Source organism: Oryza sativa, chromosome 10, assembly GCF_034140825.1.
Source record: "Oryza sativa Japonica Group chromosome 10, ASM3414082v1".
NCBI classification, from domain to species: Eukaryota; Viridiplantae; Streptophyta; class Magnoliopsida; order Poales; family Poaceae; genus Oryza; species Oryza sativa.
In genome coordinates, this window is record NC_089044.1 from 10853843 (window position 1) to 10875336 (window position 21494).

Genomic DNA, 21494 nt, shown 5'->3' on the forward strand with positions numbered 1-21494 from the left:
TTTGAGGCAATACCGATGATTTTATCTAAGGTTTTGCCTTATACGTCAAAAATATTGTAGCAGATATATTTTTGTTATACTAAGAGTTTGCTTTTCTTTATAAAAAACTGAGAAAACCGCTAGGAATATGACATCATTTTATATAGCTTTTTTTACATTGATTTTTATCCAAACCGTCCAAACTTGGATACTATAACAGGGGCTCTAGTTAGCGCTTAAGCGCTGCTAGCGAGCACTCCCCTCCCCCTCTTAAGCCTTAATTACATATCTATTAGTTAATATATACTTAACACTAATTACAGAAATTAGGAAAGATTCTGGAGATTTTTTTTGAGATATTTTTACTAGCAGATTGAAAATTTTTAAGTTAGATTTGAAAACTTTTGATTTAAGTTTTAAATTTTAAAGTCAAATTTTGAAAACTTTCGACTCAGATTTGAAAACTTTCAACTCGAGAATTAAGATTCGAAAACTTTCAAGTCTAGATTTGAAAATTTTGAAAACTTCCAATTTGAGATTTGAAAATTTTCAACTCGAGATTCGAAAACTTTCAACTCGAGATTCGAAAACTTTCAAGTCCAGATTTGAAAATTTGGAAAAACTTTCAAATCAAGATTTGAAAACTTTCAAGTCGAGATTTAAAAACTTTCAAGTTCAAATTTGAAAAATTTTCAACTCAAATTTAAAAACTATCAAACTCAAAACATACTAAAAAAGATTAAAAATAATAATAATAAAAAGTGGAAAGAAAAAACGAAAAAAATGGGTAAAAAAACGAAAAGAAAAACGTGGGAGGAGGCGGCGCGCCAGCCCGGCGCTGGGCATTCTGGGCCCGAAACGGCACGCGCGTGAATTAGAGATTCCGACTATAACATGCCTTGCCAACAGATTAGGCCTTGGTGTTAAAAAAACCAATTTGGCCTTTTTCTAAATCGTGTGAATTTTACATAAATTTCAGACAGAACAGTTAAACAAAAGGATTCCTGATTTCTAAAGAAAGCCGTCCGGTTTTAACTGAGTCTGAACTCTGAAGAAAGTAGTGTTGCGTTGGCAAACCCTTCTTCGCTTCTCCCGTGAAATCCAGCTGAAACGCAGCTGAAATCCGCGCCACTACCACCACCGGCAGTGCGCCACCAACCCGACAAAACGTCGCCGTTAATACAACTAGCCACGCTAGCCTGCCCGCGTCGGTGTCGGCGCCAAGTCGCGGCGCGGCGTGGCGTGGCGAGGACGCGCACCATGGCGGCGACACTGGCGCAGGAGCCGCGCCACCACCCGTCGCGCCCGCCGCTCGCGCCGGCCGCCGCCCACGCGCCCAACTCCGCCGCCGCCGCGTGCTCGACACCTCGCCGCGGCAAAACCAGCCCCCACGCCTCCTCCCGCCATGCCTCCTCCTCCTCCTCTTCCTCCTCCCTCCCTTCGTGCTCCGCCGCGCGCGTCGCGGTCACCCCCGCGCCGCACGCCACGGCCACCGCTCCCGTGACGATGCGGATGCGGAGCCTGTCGGTGTCGTTCCAGGGGGAGTCGTTCGTCTACGAGACGCCCCGCGCGGCGGCCCCGCGGCGCGCGCCTGCTGCTGCTGCTGCTAGGCCGAGGCCGACCACCCGACGGAGAGGCGAGGCCGAGAACGAGCGGCCGTCGCCGCCGCCGGCGTCGAAGGCGACCGACGCGCTCGCGCGCAGCCTCGACTGCAGCCTCCACCGCAAGGAGTCCATCCTCGCCGCCGTTCGCCTCCTGCGCAGCTCAATCTCTCCCGGCAACGCCGCCGCCGCCGCCGCGCCCGACGCGGACGCGGCCACCGACACCGACACCGACGCCGCGCCGCCCAGTATCCCCACGCAGACGAGGTTCTGGCAGGAGACGAACAGCCGCCTGCGGCGGCTACCGGAGTCCGGGCTGCCGCACCCGATCTCCACCTCCCGGAAGCCATTCTTGGACGGCCCAATCTCGCCGACGCTGCTGGAGACCTCGCCGGCGAACGCGCCGTCCATCATCAGTTTCGCGACGGCGGTGAGGAGGGCGAACAAAGGGGAGGACAAGATCGAGGAGGCGCACAGGCTGCGGCTGCTCGACAACCGCCACCTGCAGTGGCGCTGCCTCAACGCTCACGCCGACGCCGCCGCCGTTGCCCGGAGCTGCGCTGCCGAGGTGAGTCACGGTGACCTCTGCCAGTTGCAATTTTTCAGAGATTTTAGCTTAAATTGCTGATGCACTGATGCTCATACTGAAATTACCCATGGTGAGCAGATTGGCCTTTTTTTTTTTTGGTCTGTGCTGAATTTTTGTCATTCACATCGATTTTTAATCGAATTACATACTTGTAGAATACGGGAGCATGATGCTTTGATGAATTTTCACTATTTTAGAGGTTCGATTTTTCTAACAAGACCTGTAGAAGGGCACATTGAGCACATTTCCTTCTGGTTTACTCAAGCAAGTCGGTATTTATTAGCTGGATCAGTAAGAATGATTGCACATTGCATTTGATGATTTGGTTAGTAGTTGGTATCATGTCATGAGTATATATTGACCTGACAATTCTGTTGCGTAGGTTTTGTCGAACTATAGTACACAATATTAAGGATATGTTATTTATATTCTTCTGTGTTGTCGATGTGCAATATTTGTAAATACATACTCATTCCGAATCGAGAACCATATGATTCAGAGAAAAGGTATTCTCACCATTGTCGATCCTCAATTTGTCACATCCTGTTATAATTATTATTACTGCTATTCTGTACATCGCTTCATTGCACCATCATCTTCAATATATGTAGAGCCACTGGTAATGCAATCTGTAGATGTTTTGTCGGTCATATTTTGAAAAATAGAAACTAGGCTAGTAATCATTCCTGACAGAAATGCAGGAAAAGTATTATTTGTAACTCAAATTAAAAGATGAATTGTGATTGAAGAACATTTCCTAGCCAGTGCCTGCCATAAACAGGAAACTAAAATGTAAAATAAAAATTTAAACACTTGAATTAAACAAAAACAAGTGCTGTATATCCCATTGTTCATGCTAATTTCGATGAAAAAAAATGTGAGTGGAATTCTAACCCCTGGTACCTCAGTCATACTCAGCTCCAAGTGGCAGACTGCTATAGCCATGACAGTCATATAATTGAGAAATTGAAAAATCATAATGAGGAGAATAAAGATGTTGTATTTTGAGATTTTGGTACCATGATTTTTTTTTTGAAAATGAAGTCTTTCCAGGTTGTTAAATTTCTCACTATAAAAGATGGGAGAAAAAAAAGTAACAGTCAGTTCATTTTATCTTTTGCTAAAGAAAATTGTTTTGCCCGTGAATAACTGTGCATCCAACATTATTTTATTCATGTGGATTCTTGCAGTTAAAATGCAAATAATGTTAGTATGATGTTGCAACTTATGCTAATTTCAACTTGAGTTTGATCTACTGGTTAGATGACTAGATTGCCCGCTCCGATACCATGTTGAATAGTATAGGGAGTGAGATATACTGCGAATATTGGACTTGTTTTATAGACCCTCGAGGGCCGGTATATGTAGGAGATACATGGGTAGAGATAAGAAAGACTACGATACAAATCAATCATATCCTAATATATCTCTTACTACCATATACTCTAATAATTCCTAAACAAACAGAAAACACACCGAGCAACACTCAAAAGCTTATATACTAAGACGGGTGATTTCTGTTCCCCTGTGCTATGATTATGTGGGAAGGAATCTGCAAAGTGAGAAATAACATTCAAAATGTTTTCTATTAAAAATGCTTAAGTTTTAAGGTTTACATGTTCCACAAGTTATGTTTAATGTGTACTAGAACTCCTGGATGAAAATTGGTTGTCGAATTTTGGTGGTTGAGGGTCAACGCACTGTTTTGGTTTGTCAGTTTGGTTGTCGAATCATGCATGTCTTACAGAACTTTTTTTTTGGTAATGTCACATATTCTACTATTTCATTCTAATTGTATTGCGGATTCATGATGTCAGTTTGGGTAAAACGAATGAATCTCCAAACCTGCCTATCTATGGTTTCTCAGGGAACAAATGTTGGTCTTTTGGGGTATATAAATATATTTCAGAAATTCAAAATTTTGGCAAATTATATTTTTGTTTGAAACTAGCGGAAATTCTGAGAACTTTCATGTTTGAACTTTTCCCGGGGTGTCGATGTGCATCTTTGGGGCCGTTTGTGCAAAATTGTTCTTTTTTACTCATTTTGATTCCACTTTTCAGAAAGCTCTGCATAGTGCATGGAAAGATATATCCACATTACGTGACAATGTGAGTTTCAAAAGGAGCAAACTTCAGCTTCAGAAACAGAAACTCAAATTATTTGGCATTCTCAAAGGACAGGTAAATCATATGATAAGTTAGTTGGTTTCACTGCGATATCCAACTTGACATTCTCTCTTTTTTGTTTTGTTGTTGAACTAGTTGTGTGCATTTTTTTACTCTGTCCATTATCATGAAAATGTGTAGTAAATACTGAGACTTGCTGGATAGAATGATGGAATGCTGCACATATTTAAGATAAGGCATCTGAAAGACTGACATATAAGAATAGAACTGCACTTTTCTTCTGTTCACTTAGAGATAGCTACAGCCTAGAATGGTAGTTATCATGGTGATAGGTCAGTCAAACAAGCTCCTCAACATTTGTCACAGCTTGAGTTTGTTAATATGGCTTGAGTTTGGTAATTAGGGGGTTGATTTTATTCACCATCCCATAAAAAAAGTAAAATGATGCACCCAAAAAGAATATTGTTCCAAACATCCAATTAGATCATTATGTTTGTTGTTTGCAGCAGCTTTAACCCAACAGCTGGCTAGGCTATCCCCTTGCTATCGTTTTACCACATTGTCCACTTGGTCAAAGTGTTAAGTGTAGCTACAAGAAGCATCATTTCAAATTGGTTATAAAGTGCACATAACACTAATTGAGGTATCCATGGCATCCATCAGGTAGTTAGGATCACAGGCTTGACATGACTGTTTCTCTGTTAGGTATTAAGGTTGCATCCAAACAGATGGATGGGAGAAAATAATAAGCTCTAATTTTCCAGAAGTTTCTTTTGGGGCTTTAGATACTGACCAAAATGCAAGAAGTTGATAGGAAATTTCTCTGTCAATTTCCATGGTTTTCTTAGCATTCTCGTCTCTAGTATTCTCTGTTGTTATAAGAAATTTAATTGTTATTTTTTGATGTGGTCAGATATTGTACCTAGAAGAGTGGTCTGATGTTGAAAACAATCATTCCAGTTCTATGTCTGAAGCAATCAAAGCATTAGAGGCTAGCACCATTCGTCTTCCAATTGTTTGTGGTGCTAAGGTCAGGAATTTTAAGTCTTATAGTCATACATAAATGTGTCCATTTGCTTATTGTGTAAACTTGTTGCGGACATGTGGAACAGGCTGATGCACAAGGTGTCAAGGAAGTTGTCAGCTCTGCACTAACCAAAATGGATACAATGGCTTCTTCAATGTGGTCTTTATTGTCAAAGGTGCATATGCTTGTCCTAGTTTTTCTCATAATTGAATTAAATATTTTGCTTGCCTTATAAAATTTATTCTGGACACCTAATTTTGATTGCCTGTTTATATGAAAATCTCAACTATGTACACCTAAGATATGCGATGATGATCTTTGTCAGTACACATAAACAAGATATGGAGAAACGATTTGCCTGAATCCTAATAAATACCATGTGTGGACATGCTAAAATTCCTCAGAAACTTGTGATGGAAAACAAGACAATAGAACACTTCATCAGAATCTAGTATTTAACATTTACAATGATGGTCCTGTTGGTAAAATACGGTAAATACTCTGAAGTGGTAATTTGTCAAATGTCCACAATATGGCATTTTCTGTGTGACAATAAAGAATATGCATGGCAGTTGACATAATTTGTCGCATTCCTACTTGAGGCATTGTTCTTGGACTTTGTTCTTTGTTATGATTCGTTAATATCATCAGGTTGAAGGAATGAGTTCCATGGTGTTTGAGCTAGCGAAAGTTGTTTCACAAGAACAAATGTTGTTGGATCAATCAAGAGACCTCTTTTCTGCGGTAGCAGTCATGCACGTAGGCTCTTCTTCTCTAGTTCATATTTCTTTCTCTTTCTCAATTTAAATGTTGTTTCTCTGTATTACAGTCTTCATGATTTTGTTGGAAAACAGGTTAAACTGTGTAGCTTGCAAGCTTGTATTCTGCAAAGAAACTAGAAGCTTGGCCAGGCACAGCTGTAGGTCAATTTGGACACCAACCTTCTTGGCCAGTAACATCAGATGGCCTGAATTGTTCTAACGGGAGAGACTAGGCAATGAAACCTGTCTATAGTTAACTGCATACACTGAACAGCATCAGAATATGAGATCTCACAACTCACGGAGGAACAGTTTGTTTTTTTGGGTGTGCATATATCATACAAGATTTACCTGAGATGTTTGCAGAGAATGTATATAGAGAACTTAATGTTGCCGACCCTTTTTTTGGGTGTGCATATCATAGAAAGTCTGCCTGAAATGTTTCTTAGGGGGATGTATATAGAGAATACAAAGGGTGTATGTCGAAATGAAAATCTTACAATTTGCGTGCTTACTCCCATATTTTATGTCCTGGAGTAGTTTTTGCCAATCTGCAGTTTGGTGATGGTGTTAATATGAAAAGCTTTTTGCCAGGATGACCGGGATGACAGAAGGTGGTCATCCGGATGTTATTTAGATAGAGGAAAAAAGTTACAAAAAAGTTTTTCATCGATATCTAGCTTTCGAGGAAGGATGAGCATCAAAAGCGCACGCCTTGGAACCACACGCCAACCGCACAAATACAAACCACGGAGTGGAGAGCCGAGCACCAAGCCAGCCGTCGCCAAGCCAACAACAATACCACAGAGTAGATACGCTAAAAAACGGCACCTTCATGAAGGTTGCGACACCAATGGACACCGTCACTGGCTGTCCAAAAGAATTGGACATGGTTTTCACCTAGAGATCCTCACCTCGACTGTGCCCCTAGAAGGGTATTAATATGAAAGTTGTTGAAGAGTTGCCTTCATGAATTTTGTGTCGTCATCCTTATTATGCAATCCTTGTGATACATCCGTAGTCTAGAGAGATCGCATAATGTCTAGAAGAATGGAGACAAAAGATCTGGGGTGAGATCCTTCTTATTCATTCCTCTAGCACCAAGTATAATATGAGCACCCCCCTCCTCCTTATATAGTCATATTTTATATATGGAAGTTATAGGTGTGGCCCAATTACTGTATATGGGATAGGCCCAAGCCCATAGGTTTCCTAACACTCCTCCTTGGGCACTCACCGCGTGCTGTCTATGTCTCATCAAAACTCCAAAAAATCCCAGTGGGAAAAATTTGTAGAAAGAGTACATAGCATGCGCTTACAATGTCACACGAATTGCCTCGTTAAAAACCTTGATAAGAAACTGTTGCGACTTATCTAAGGAAAAAAGAGTACAACCCACCCAATTCTTCGTTCAATCTTTCTAGATTGATTTTGAGTACTTGATTTTCTATATCGAAGATTCTGGAATGAGTCAGTGAAATTCTCCTCCTTGAATTTTGCATTTCTCTAAATCTCATTATTCCGATTTCTCGGACACACCTATTCAAGAGAAGATGTCAGTAATGAGTTAGTGGACAAACCTGCAAGATTTCCACATAACTTAGTTCATTGCTTCTATGTACCGTGCTGAGTACCGCACTGTCGCCAACGAGGTCGCTGAAGTCACCTAGCTCCACCAACTCCTCCATGAGCTCCACTCGCCACCGCCTAAGGCCACCTTGGTTTACTATGACAATGTCAGTGCGGTCTACCTCTCCTCCGACCTGGTGCAACACCAACCGACCATGCATGTCGAGATTAATCTCCATTTTGTCCAGGAGAAGGTCGCCGTCAACGCGATTCAGGTCCTCCACGTACACACCTCTTCTCAATACGCTAATATCTTCACCACGGGACTCCCTTCAACGGTCTTCACCAAGTTTCGCTACAGTCTCAACGTCCGCTGGTAGGACATCATGATTGTGCCCGGGGGTGGAATGTAATTTGTCTCCTGCCATTTCTTCCCGATTCTATTTCTATAAATTGGTGGAGAGAGTATGGAAGGTGGAGGCCTATATATGTATTGCTCCGTGATCAAAGAGATTCATCGCGTTGAGTCAATGCATTTGACATATAGTATTAGGCAACAAGCTAGGGTAGCAGTATGTGCTCACGTAGTAGAATGTTGCATACGGTACAATATTATGCATGGGAGGTATGGAGAATTCAAATATGTGGCACAAGTGAAACAATGTCTCTACAAGAACCATTCCAGCGCTACAAGTTAAAACACTCATATGGCCTATTTTTCCAAGGCACAGATGCGTTCTGTCGTCTGCCCTCTAACTGTTCTCGCAGCATGTTGAAGTTGTAGAGTCTGGGACGAGCAAGTAGAGAGTCAGGAGAATGCTGAGACATCCCCTCGCTCATTGTTGCTTTCAACTTGAAGGAGCGAGCTATATATATACCCTGAAAAATCAGGGGAAATTGGTCATTGGTGCATGTGAGTAAAGTCAATAGAAATCTGGTTGTGAGTTGTGACCAATATATGGAGCGGGATGTTTGTTATATACTTCTTCATACGAACAGTTAAGGAATTGCTATAGATTTTTTTTAACAAAATTGAGTACTGCACCAGTGTTAGTCAAGGCCGTACCTACAAATTGAAGGCCCTGGTGCAATACAACCCTTTTATTTACAAAATTTCACTTTAGACTATGTAATAGATTAAAGTTGAAAATAAACAATGAGTATAACCACTTTTCATTTAGTGCCACATACTTTACAATTCATTATAAAGGTATCCACCATCACTATGCTTTTTTCATTCATGTCATAGCTGGCGATAAATTTATAGATCTAATGTATTCCCTCTACGAAAAACAGAATGGAAGACTAATAGCGATTATAGTTATAAAGGAGAGCACAACATGGACATATGGAAGGCCAAGGGAGCTTAACAACCGCCAACGGTGACGGTTTGTTTAAACTTAGGAAACAATTACATCATAATGCAATGATTATGTTTTTCTATACGAAGTATAAAAATTGAATTTTAATTACCTAGAACACATATTCACGCTGTTGTTATGAGCTATGAATATTTAATATGGCTAAAATTACCATTGAACACTTATAAAAGCCAACAAAAAAAAGCTCGTTCTAGCTAGATCAGTGAAACAGGGGACGTGAAAGTTGCAAAAATGGGATAAATATATCCAAGATGATACTGGAACGCATTGGATTGGATTGAAACCGAAAACGGCCGGGTTGGTGTTAACTAACCGGATTGTTTATTTCTATTTTTAGCCTATTCTAGTAAATTTTTGAAATAACCCATTCAATATTTTGTCCTAAAATTAAATCCTTTGATCACCTACCAAAATATTAAATATGAGACGTGACCACGCTACACAAATGGGACATGCCCCCATCCCTTCCTGCCCCATCCCCCATGTGTAGGAGCATGTCTCTGTGTTCTAATTTGTAGGTGTACTCTACCTTGAGCTACACAAGACTTCCTTCAACATAGTATTTATTTTTTCTTTTCCTTTTGTTTTAGTTAGTTCAGAAAATATAGTCACATATAAGTACGAGTAATAATACTTATAGGTACCAGTGACGATATTTGTCAATTATGATACATGTAGGCACCGTTAATGATATCTGCGAAGTAACAGTGATAATACTGTTGGGAAATTTTATCTCTAGGCAAATCGAGAGGAAACCCCGCACGACCGTTTTCCACCTATTGCCTGTGGGATTAATGTGATTTAATTTGTGATTATTTCCATAATTATGTGGTTATGTGCATTGATCGGTAGTGCCAAATCTTTCCATGTTTTGGATTGCCCCCGATCTCCCTCAGCGCCATATTAATAGGGGAGACCGGTGTCGTGGAAATATGACGATCTCTCCACAATCATCTTCCCCCCGAAAAACCTAAAACCCTATCCGATCAGTTGAGCACTGGAGGAAGAATGTGCGGCTGTTCCGAGACAATGTAGGTGGCGACCGGAAGGCCGCCGCTACCCCGCAAGTGATCACCGGTAACCCCTTTGGGATCAAGTCAGCATCCTCACTGCTACGACTACTTCCCCTACGCCGACGATCACCGGAGCAGTTCGAGGAACTTGTCCTCTACTTCCACTCCGGCTAACGACATTGCAGAGGGAACAAGGAGAACCACATTAATGGCTTCAAACAACGGTCAGTAACCCTAAGAATTCCGTATTAGGGTGATCATGTTTAGGCTAAGCACTCATGTTAGTAGATCACAAAATCTACAAATACATATTGGTACCATATGATTATCTTATGGTACTTGTAGGTACTATTATTATATGGTAGGCATCAATAACTATACCTATCAAATACAGATGATGATATATGTAGGTAGTAGTGACGAAACATGTTAGGCAAGCACAGTGATGATATATTGCAATGGTCCCTAATGATGTTTTCTAGGTACCGGTGATGATACCTACTAGGTATTAGTGAGTGATCAAATATGCAAGTATCAATGATAATATCTATCAGGTACCAGCAAAAATATGTGAAGTTACGGATGATGATACTTGTTCGGTATCGGTGATGATATCTACTAGCTAGGTATCAGTGAGTAATGAACATGTAAGTATCAATGATAATATCTATCAGGTACTAGCAATGTTACACTAAGTTACGGATGACGATACCTATTAGGGAATAGGTATCTGTGAAGACACTTACTGGGTATCCGTGAGTGATAATACTTGCAAGTATCAACGATAATATATATCAGTTACTAGCAATGATACATGATTTAACGATGATGATACTTGTTAGATACTTGTGATAATACATGTAGGTGACAGAAAAAGGGCTACTTCCTCGACTTCCTCGCGTTGTCTGGTATGGTACCATGATACCTCCTAAGTATCATGAGGCCTGCCTTATACCTCAATTTACCATTCAAGTTTGTCCCAAAAAAATACCTCAATTTATTATTTCAAGTTTCTAAAAGAAAAAAATAATTTACCATTCAAGTATCATTACCAACATGTAGTTAGATCCCACGAGTGCAACTGATACACATGAAAAGCTGAAACACATGCTTACATTCAAAAGTGCATGGGTCCCATGTGGATGTGTAGTAAAAAAGTTGACGTGGGCACATGATAGATAAATTAAGGTAGAGGCAAACACAGGGGTATGGTATCCTTGTAGGCTCGTAGGCCCCATATTAGCTCGTAGGTCCATGTTAGAGCAAGTACACTAGCATGCCATAAGACAGCTATAACCACATATCAAGAAGAAAAGGGAAGAGAGAGAAGAAAGCGGGCTACAGATTTGTAGCCTGCTGCTACACGGACTCCAAAACGTTGTGGGTGTATGAGAGGTAGGACCGGGTATTAATGGTGTAGTATATTTTTATAGGTAACTATTGCATTAATGAGCTATTAGATTAGCTATAGTTGGCTACACTATTAAACTTGCTCTTAGTTGAATGGAGGACGCGAGGCAGACATGCTACTTCCCCTTCCGTTCCATGTGGAGCGCGCACAACGCATGGAGGTACCGTTCCAACTTTCCCGAGTGGAATCCCGTCCGCATTCACATGCTTTAATGTCTAAAAATAAGTTTAGATGGCAAAGTTTTGTTACACTATTTCTCTTATGGTTTGAAAATCATAGCCATCATAAGGAACTACTTTCATACAAAAATCTAACCATATAGTTCCTTTTAGCAAAATTTAAATATGTTACGATTAATAATTTGTCAGAATTTAAAATCGGATAGTTTAAATGCACCTTATATTTCTATACAGGAGGTACATAACCTTGTTGGTGTGTTTCTTCCAATGTTTATCTCTTTCTATAAAAAAAGACGAAACTGATTATAGTTACAACAATAAAACTTGAGAAGAGAATGATGGCATCAGACGATGTTTCATTGTACATTCAATTTTAACAAGGCCTCCAAATTCCAAAATTTTTGGACCGGCCCTAGCCTGGCCATACCGTCATACCATACTCCACTTATCATATAGCCTTCCAACTCTATGTCAGTTACATAAAAAAAAACTTTAACAAACCGCTCTCTGACTTTGAAAAGCTGACATGTAAGCCCCACAGCTCGTGAGTATGTCAGTGATCCATGTCAGAGGGCGTCGGAGAAGCCCTCCCCGTCACACACACACATGCCAATCTATCAGCCCGTGGCAATACATACGAGTAACATTTTGAAATGTGCAAAAGATCCAGAGTTTATGCTCTGTTCTTGCATTGTCACTTCGCTAGCCTCCATGACGTACAAATATTGGCTTTGTTTCTTACCTTTCTCTCAGCCATCATCTATTGAGTTCTTGGCCACTTGATCTGTCAATAAGTACGTAGCGGTAGCAGGGGCAGACGCAGGGAATATGAGTATTCGGTTTTATACACAAATGCAAAGTGTTGCAAGTTTGATAGTAGAGGTGTCTACCACATCTAATTTCATGTATATTATACACTAATAAATTAAGATGTAATATGTATAATAGGTTACCTATACCACACAATTCCTAATATCTCTAACACTCTCACATATTTATTGAAGTTTGTATAGAGGTTGTCCCTTGCATGAGAACAGGTACAATAGCAGACTATAAGTCAATTATAAACACATATCGAGGAGATTAATGAGGAGAGATAAGAGCAGTGGGCTACATATTTGTGACTAGCTATAGCACAGACTACAAGACACATTGTGTGTATGATAGGTGAGATTAGGTATTACTAGTGTAGTATATGTTTATAGGTAACTATTGTATGAATTGGCTTTTAATTTAATTACAGATGATTCGGAGCTACGTAGTGGCTATAGTATTAAACTTGCTGTGAGATGTGACTATTTCTCTCATCTTTTTTTTCTTTTTCACCTCATTATTTAGTCATATATTGTATCTTTTTTTCTTTTTCACCTCATGCTTGGATGCCCATACTATTTGCCTTAAGATTTGATCCATTGGTTAGTGGATGGGTGATGGGTTCAATTCCTAGTACCTATACGCTATAGCATAAAAATCCTATGTTCATCAATGGCTCATACTTCCTCCATTCATTTTTTATTGACATATTTGCTGTGATCAGTAAGACCAAGAAGAAACCGCGCATGCCAAACTTCAACTTCATTAAATCTGCATCGGTTCAATTGCAATACTAGAAAACCAGCGTACCAGCTGGCACGCCAGCAAATTGACCTATTAATTTGCATAAAATTCGTGTTATAAGATTAGAGATTGACTGCATATATGGCTATTTTGCGTGGAGACCGATTCCGTGAGTAAAGACGTGCGCCAACGATTAATTTACACAGTATTCGTGTTATAATATTAAATTTTGACCACATATATGGTTGGTTGTAGTAAATCTGGATTCTTTCCGATTTCTCTAGAATCGTCTAGTGATATTTCATATTTTATATGGGCTGTTAATTTTGCAGAGGTCCGTGGGTCCATTTATAATGCAAATGCGAGGCAGGAGCTTTTTCCGGCGAAACCAGTTGAGCCACATGGCACGAGCAACTGTAAGAGTTTTGCACAAATCATATTAAATCTTTAGTTTTCCGAAGCCACTACCAACAGTAGCTCGCTTCACCAGAGCCCACGATTTCGCTACAGTGCAACAGTTTTCTTCTGAACGTGCGTCGTCTGATGTCCCCGCGCGGCTGTGATCAGGTTGTCCACGTGGTCTTCTCACCCATCCTTATCCAGTCGTCCTCTCCCGTCCTGTTCCGATCCCATCCAACTCCACCGCCCCCATACCCTAATCCCCACTACATCGGTGGAGAAATCGACATCCCTGTCGCCGGCATTCACCTCCCCTCCGTGCCACCATGTTTCTCCTCGCTGTCTCCACTCCCCTTCAAGTCTCGGTAACTTCCCATCCCCTTTGCTGCCAAGGGCCGAAGGCACTACCTCCAAACCGTAGCCACAGCCCTGCGCCGCCGCCACAGCCGGAGCCGGCCAATGGCCTTTCTTTCTTCCTGCTCCTCTTTCTCGAGTCGACAGCGAGTGGCCTCCCAATTGATGGGTGCGCTTCCCGGTGGTACCCTCTCTCGCCCTCTCGCAAACCCTTCCATCTTCAGCGCCAGCGGTGACCTCGCCTCCTATCGGCTCAGTGTATCCCCAATCTTTGCCTCCTCTTCCGCAGGTACCACGGCGGTTGCACCTCTTATTTTTTCCTCTTTTCATCTTCTGTGCCTTTTGTGCTTAGCTTTTGGTTCGATTCCCTATTCCTTGCATTGCTCTAAGTATCTAACAAGTAGTTTTTCAGTTTTACCTATTCAAGATGCAGGTGATAAATTTAACTTTTATGTATTTCAGGGATGTTAAATTTATGTATATTTCTGTTATGCTTGACGAAATGGCAGAATAAGACGTGTGACATTTCTCAATCCGCTGCCACACTATGCTCCAGCTAGCTGTTTTGATTTTATTCTCCATCAGGCTAGGTATGCTTTTACCTTTCCTTAGTATTTATCTATTCATTATGTTGTTATACAACATTTGTTTCCACCACATTCCCTATGTCCTACCATGGTTGGGAGATTCTGTTCTCTAATTTTGTTCAATGCTAACCATGACCAGCTGATCTTGATGTGCCCACGTTGTCTCCCTGGCTATGGCCCATTGTGTCATGCTTTCATACATTTACTGGTGGTGGTGGTTATGTTTTGTTGGTGAGAGTATGTAAGATGGAGCCACTCAATGATGTTAGGAACGATAGGAAGCCCTCAATAGGCCAATATGACACAATCTTATGATCTGCAAATTTGTTTTTTCCACTGAAGCTCAGAGGGAGCAAAATGGGTGCTGGGTTTGATGATGGGTAGCTGTTGAGGTGCATTGCCAAGAGCAGGTTGATTCTTTGTAGCTATTGCAAACCAGCAAATTCACAGCTTATACTATTCTTTCCTTGGCTATTCAAATGATGTTATGTCTGTATTTCTTTTGCTGTAGTTCTCTATGTCTATTTGTTAGCTGCTGATCAGAAGGGATTTGCAATGGTAGCTTGGTTAAGCAAGGTGCGCTGTAATCTGGCAGGATCTCAACATGGTGTGTTTCCTATATGTTGATCCATTGTTCTTGCAGTTAGACAAGCGGATTTCGATGCCAAGTTGTATTAAAGATGCCTTCTTGGAATGCTAATTTGAATGCCGAACTCCTCTCCTTACTTATTGGAGGTCTTTGGAGGTAATTCAGTTATTATGATGAGCTCCTTTGAGTTACAATTTGCTGTCTGCTCCTCTTTCTCTTTCATATCTTTTTTTTATGGAGATCTCTTCCCTGCTATGGGCTTCATCTGCATTAAAAGTAGAAACTTTGAGTGCAGGAGTTCTGACCAATTTCGAGTTAAACTGTGAAGCTTTTGGAAGCACTTTTTTTAGGGATACCTTTTGGAAGCATACCCTAATTAGAATCTTCGATAGCTAAACTATAGCCTATGTATCTTTAACAGTTTCTATAGCCTCATTTTTCTTCCCGTCTTACCTTTTGTATACTCACTCAATATGGTTTGTTTCCTTTCCTATTTCCACTTTTGGCAGGTTGGTTTATAATCCATCGATAATCATTACTAAAGACAAACAGAATAATTCATAAATAGAGGACAGGTAATACTACTACGAAATGTTCATCTCATATCTTTTTTATCAGATTGATAATCGGTATATGTTCTTAAACAAGGCATATGTTTAATATCTTTTTCAGGCTAAACGTTATTATATTCATATCCTGGTAATGCACTTGCCAAATATAGTTGGTGGAAATCCAAGCTTTCTGTGGCTTTGTGCACCCTGATCAGAGCATTAATAGAGTAATGCATGGTATGCCATTTTTTATTTCTTTAGTTATACCTGCTCATAAATACAATTGTAAAATACCTGTTTAAAGCAGCATCTTGGTTCCAAATTGAGTGCATGATTTTAGAGGTCTTCAGCATCAGTAAATGTTTTAATTTTATCTTAGTGCTGACGATGGATGATAGTATTCTTGTGCTAGGTTTGTAGTGTTTGTGTTAAATCAAATAATGTCAAACTTATTGAACAAATTCGTTCCCAATGTACCATGGAAATTAAATGGCACCAGCAGGTAAAAGTAGACTTTATGTTTTTTCTTAGTGCTGGTCACATCGTAGATAGCATTTGTTTCCATTTATTCAAGGGGAACCAAAGTATTAAATTGGTGGTTATCAGTTTATTTTTTGTGATGCGTTAGTGCATATAGCATCCACGTAGCAAAGCGATCAACATATATTTAGGTTGAAACTCTTCGAAGAAAGGCAACCACGATGACTTCTACAATTTCAATTAATAGACATTCAACTTTGCAACAGGATGAAAGCAGTTCGTTCTAAATAAGGATAAAGCTTGGAAAAATTTGTGCCTTCCATTTGTATTGAAAGAAGAAAGCTCTTCAAGCAGGTGTTATTTGCATCATGTAACTTCGGGAAGGAAATGCTACACAACCATTTAAACAATCACCTTTGTTTTATCCATATGTGCCTCATGTAGTATGTTTAGCAGTAGTGCTATGTGATGTCCAACTGACACAGTAGCTCATCTAGCCGTGTAAATATTAACCGTTCACTATATATTTATCATTCTTTAATACATGCCATTCAACAAGACCTGATTATATCAAGATTTTAATTATAGTCTTATTACTGAAACGTGCGCATTCTTTCCAGCTAGCCACCGCAGCGAAGCGCGGGGGTACCAGCTAGTTTCTATATTAGAGATTACTTCGTTCAGCCCGCTCCACTTTTCAATCCTACGTGCACTCCAGCAGATTCAAATGGCCCGTGTGAGAAAATCAGAAAATCTCGTTGCATGCGGCCAGGCAAGAAACGAAGCAACATCAACATGGGGGTAGTTGAGAGAAATACGCCGATCAATCTTAAATACTTTTCTGGTTCAAATATGTCTATCAAAAATAAATTGGAGGAGTAGTTTTTTACGACTATCTTCTTTAGGTATTTTATTAAATAGGAATAATATCACTTAAATACACAGAAAAAATCAGCGTCCATCACTGGCTCGTTGTGTATGCCATGATAGCTCCTACCTCCGTGTCACTGCATCGTAGTGTATGACAGCTAAGAAGCCTAGTGTAATGTGATTAAGTAATTACTAACCAAGGACAAAATGGTAAAATTTTGCCAGAAAACTAATTAATTGGATTGGTTTCTGAGTTGTTGGATGAACTAGCTTGTGACATATACTAGGAGAGGAACGGTAGGATATGAGCTGTATAGGATGCATGACAAAAACGGATGGCTAACAAGTACCAAATCTGCTGAATTTAATGATGGAATAAATGCTTTCCTCGTGTGATTTTTCTCAAGAGTCTATAAGGTAGCACAATATGTACTCTTCCTTCACTCATTGAAATACTTAGCTGTAATTTTTCTCGTGTGATTGTACTCTACCTTCTATAAGGTAGCAAAAACGGATGGCTAACAAGTACGTTTTCTACACACACAAGAAAATACAGAGGAGCAAGGGTAGTTTTATACGATGGGTGGAAGATCTGCTGCTTGCTTCTTCTTGGTGGTTCTTGTGTTACTAGGAACTCCTACTTCCGCAGGTACCCCCTCTCTCACTATCTCTCTCTTCTTCAAATCTACAAAAAGTTGTAATCGGAGAATTTTTGCGGGCACAAAATTTTCAAGCAAAGGTTGTTTTCAGGAAAAGAAATCTATGTGGTTAGTTTTTTGTGAGAAAAAATTCATGGCAACCAAAGTTGTCAAGGATGCCAAGAACAATCCATATATCTTCAAAATAAATTTAAGTTATACATATATAGTTCATTCCTTCTTTCGGTCCCATATATAGGTTGTGTTCTTCCCCCAGTTTTCCTAACTCATGTCTCTCGTTTTCCGCGTGCATGCTTTTCAAATTACTAAACAGTGTGTATTTTGCAATAAATTTATATATGAAAGTTGTTTTAAAAAATCATATTAATCTATTTTTAAAAAAATAATTAATAATTAATTAATCATGTAGTAATATGTATTTCGTTTTGCATGCCGGGGAGGAAGGTTCCCAACCCTTCCTCCCGGACGCAGCCATAGAAGTCGTAAAACCACTAGCATTATATGTAATTTTGGGCACTCTCGAAACATTAGTATTTACTACTGCTAACACATAAAAGTTTAATTTATATATGCTTTATTGCAGACGAATGCAGGGATATTAGCACAAAGGACCTATTCTGCCTGAAATATTTGTGCAAATCTTTCTGCTTGGACGAGGCACGGAACTGGGGTGGAACGGCTGGCTATGTCGACCAGTACTGGTGCAAGGGACAAAGGTGTAACTGCAGGATCTGTCGATTAACTTAATGGATATATAAATTAAATTCATCCATCCAACCATATATGTATGCTGTATGCAGTAGCCCTCATCAGGTTACAGCAAATGGAACGATAATATGATGTAATAATCAGCCATGATTATATTCTACTTTAGGCTTGTGCTTTTGTTCCTTGTTTCATAATTCGTGCAATTAATTGTTACTGCTCGGAACTCTAGTCGTCTGGTCGAAGCCACCAAGACAAAAAATTCACCCGATACACCACTTCGAAGAGTAACATAATTGTGTCATTTTCTCTAGCTCCTTACTCGTTCCAAAATATGTTCTAAAATATAACTTCTTCACCTACATTTTCCTCTCAAATAATTACAACCTCCTACCATTCAAATTCTCCACCTACTTTCGTCTTTTTTTCTTGACCAATCATAATATGTCCTCAAATTAATTTCACCTACTTATTTAATACATGTGTCTAGTTCTAAAAATTATTATATTTTGGAACACTCTAGCCATTATTTTAATATATCTTCCTCCAATTGAGTGAGTAAACATTATAAAAGAAAATTTTACCCTTCCGTCACATTACAAGATTAAATTTTGAACAACTTTTCTCTCTTGTTCAGCTAATACTTGTTCAGTTTCATTTTTACCAAAATACTGCCATAGCTTTGCCTGACAGTTAAAATATATCAAAGAAAATATTAAAAAAGATTACAAAGGTAAAAAAAAAGATCCCTAAATCAAATGAGTTGTAACCAAGCAAGTACTTGTTGTTTTAAGCTAACATTTATCCTACAAGTATATAAGAGAATATTTTTCTTAAACAAGAGCTTACACATTGAGACACTTGGCAAAATATTCTAGAAAATGGGAGCATTTCTTTGCATCTAAATCTGCCAACGTGCTATCAAACATACTTCCATAAAACCCTTTCTTTGAAACTGATATCTTGCTAAGACAAAGAATCTAAGAAAATTCTAGATTAGTGTTCAAGCCAATTCGAATAGCATGCCAACAGCTCAAGCTAAATGGACGGGCGAAGAAAAGATGCAACAATGTCTCCCTTTGATTTAAGCCACAAAGAGAACAAGAGAGAGATGCATCCTCAGGGGAACAAAACTTCCTATCAAGCATGTCCCTGGTATTTAATCTATCAAAAAAACAATAATCATGCAAAGACTTTGATTTTCATGACAACCTTGCACTTCCAAAGCCACACAAAATTTCTTGGTGGATGAATGCCCATAAAGTTCATTTTTATAGAATCTCTGCAATGATTTGCACTTGATTCCATATATAAAGTTCATTTTACTTGTTCAGGTTTTAATCTTTCAATGTTATAAAGGTTTTTTTTTAGTTTTCTCTTTTTATTGGAGGAAAATATATTAAAATAATAGCTAGAGTGTCGTTTGTCAAATTACCATAGGACTAGAGTGTAGTGTCCTGTAGGAAAAGACCAAAAAAAAACCTGAGTGTCCTATAACAACGACATAAAACTAGAGTGCCTAGCAAATACCATAAATCTAAAGTGTTCTAAAGTAAATTTTACCTATATTTAACTACTCAAAGAACACTAATATTGTTAACGGAATTCCTAACCTTCTGTCAACAGAAAATTTTGGGCCATTAGACGTGCTATTCATTCTCCAGGTGCTTCTTCTCCAACTCCAACAACCTCCTCTTCTTCTCCGGTACAAGTGACAACCCAAACACGGAGGACCGACAAATTAGGGTCCCGGGGTGGGGTGGGGATGGGAGGAGGAGCGAGAAGAAAGGGGAGGTCACCGGGATTAGAGGGATAGTCATGGGAGGCAGCCGCCCAGCAGTAGGTGGTAGAATAGACAAACGGCGAGGCGCCAGTGGCGGCATTAGAGCTGCGGGGATGGAGGAGGGCGTTGGGACAGTGTTGGTGGTGGGGCATATATAGCGAGCTTATGGTTAAGAGGTTGTGGTCGGTGGTGGTGGATCCAGCGACAAGGAGTCGCCGGAGACGAGGAAGCCGGCGGCGGCAGGGGCATCTTGCCACCGACAGCTCAAGGAGGGAGGAGAGGGGGAGGAGAGCTGGCCAGAGGGCCCTTGCTAGCGCCGTTGATCCCTTTTGGCCAGCCGGCAAGGCCATGTGGTGGCGTGTGGGGCAAAGGCGTTGGTGGAGGTGGCCTTGCTGGTGTGGATCAGGCGCTGGTCAGGTGATGTCGGGAGGAGGGGGATGAAGGGGATTTTAGGGTTAATTTTCCTAGCACGAATTTTAAAGCAATTGGACGATCGATAATTCGCAAGATTTCAAGGTTGTCTTTTGTAAAATAACATAAAAACAGTGCCTGTTGTTAATACCCAAATTTGACATGTGGCACAATTTGGAAAAAAACTCAGATTTGCCACGCGAGGCCGGTCTAATTGCTATCATTGGGACAATTAGACTGACGGCAAGGGGTTAGTCTGACGGGCGGCTACATGGGTCAGTCTGACAGGCGGGATGTGGCTAATCAGACCGGCAGAGTCCGACACCGATTTGTCGATTCTCAGGACCTAAGATTTTGAGTCTTAGTTGGTTTCTACAACTAATTCGACGTGAAAATGATCCTGGGAAGTAAGTCCACCTCTTTTATAAATATAAGGGGCATAAGGCCGATTGAAGGAAAAACCAATCAATCATCAAAATCAAATTTTTACCTAAACTGTCTATATTCTACGTCTCTCCTTGCTACCTATCCTAAAGTCTATTTTCCTCAGATCCCTCAATTACTCATTGTCTCTCACTGGCGCGCGTTCACCCTAACAGGATCCTTCGTGGATATTCGTTCTGCGGTATCTGCCTTCCCCTACGGCGGTGCATCTCCGGGTACCACCACGGCGTTATCTAGTGCCAACGAATATAGGAGGACAGTGTCAACACACGATTGGATAGCTCCGAAGCTATCAGGTGAAGGACTCCAACCGTGCAGCAGAGGACCTATGAGATTCAGATTCAGATTCAGATTCATTTGGAATATACCTAGTCAATCCTAATTAAACTGCCGATCCGGCAATCGTGGCGACTGACCAGAGGCAACAGTTCCATCAGGGTACGAAGTGTGTGATGAGCCCTATAT

General features: G+C 40.4%; 1 protein-coding gene and 2 long non-coding RNA genes across 3 annotated transcripts; all 3 read left to right on the forward strand.

Annotated features, from left to right (window-relative positions):
• The first annotated feature begins 1106 nt into the window (after positions 1 to 1106).
• Positions 1107 to 6606, forward strand: LOC9272328 (QWRF motif-containing protein 2). Its single transcript, XM_015757466.3, has 6 exons — positions 1107 to 2148; positions 4233 to 4352; positions 5212 to 5328; positions 5411 to 5500; positions 5977 to 6084; positions 6180 to 6606. The coding sequence occupies exons 1-6, from the start codon at positions 1240 to 1242 to the stop codon at positions 6222 to 6224; spliced, it is 1389 nt and encodes a 462-aa protein (XP_015612952.2). The 5' UTR covers positions 1107 to 1239; the 3' UTR covers positions 6225 to 6606.
• A 7363-nt stretch (positions 6607 to 13969) lies between these two features.
• Positions 13970 to 16715, forward strand: LOC107279137 (uncharacterized). Its single transcript, XR_001540485.3, has 8 exons — positions 13970 to 14239; positions 14413 to 14540; positions 14677 to 14947; positions 15049 to 15113; positions 15181 to 15282; positions 15636 to 15701; positions 15799 to 15914; positions 16424 to 16715. It is a non-coding gene; the product is annotated as an uncharacterized lncRNA (long non-coding RNA).
• A 784-nt stretch (positions 16716 to 17499) lies between these two features.
• On the forward strand, positions 17500 to 18563 carry LOC136353592 (uncharacterized). The gene is made up of 2 exons (XR_010736909.1): positions 17500 to 17676; positions 18270 to 18563. It is a non-coding gene; the product is annotated as an uncharacterized lncRNA (long non-coding RNA).
• Positions 18564 to 21494: the final 2931 nt, after the last annotated feature.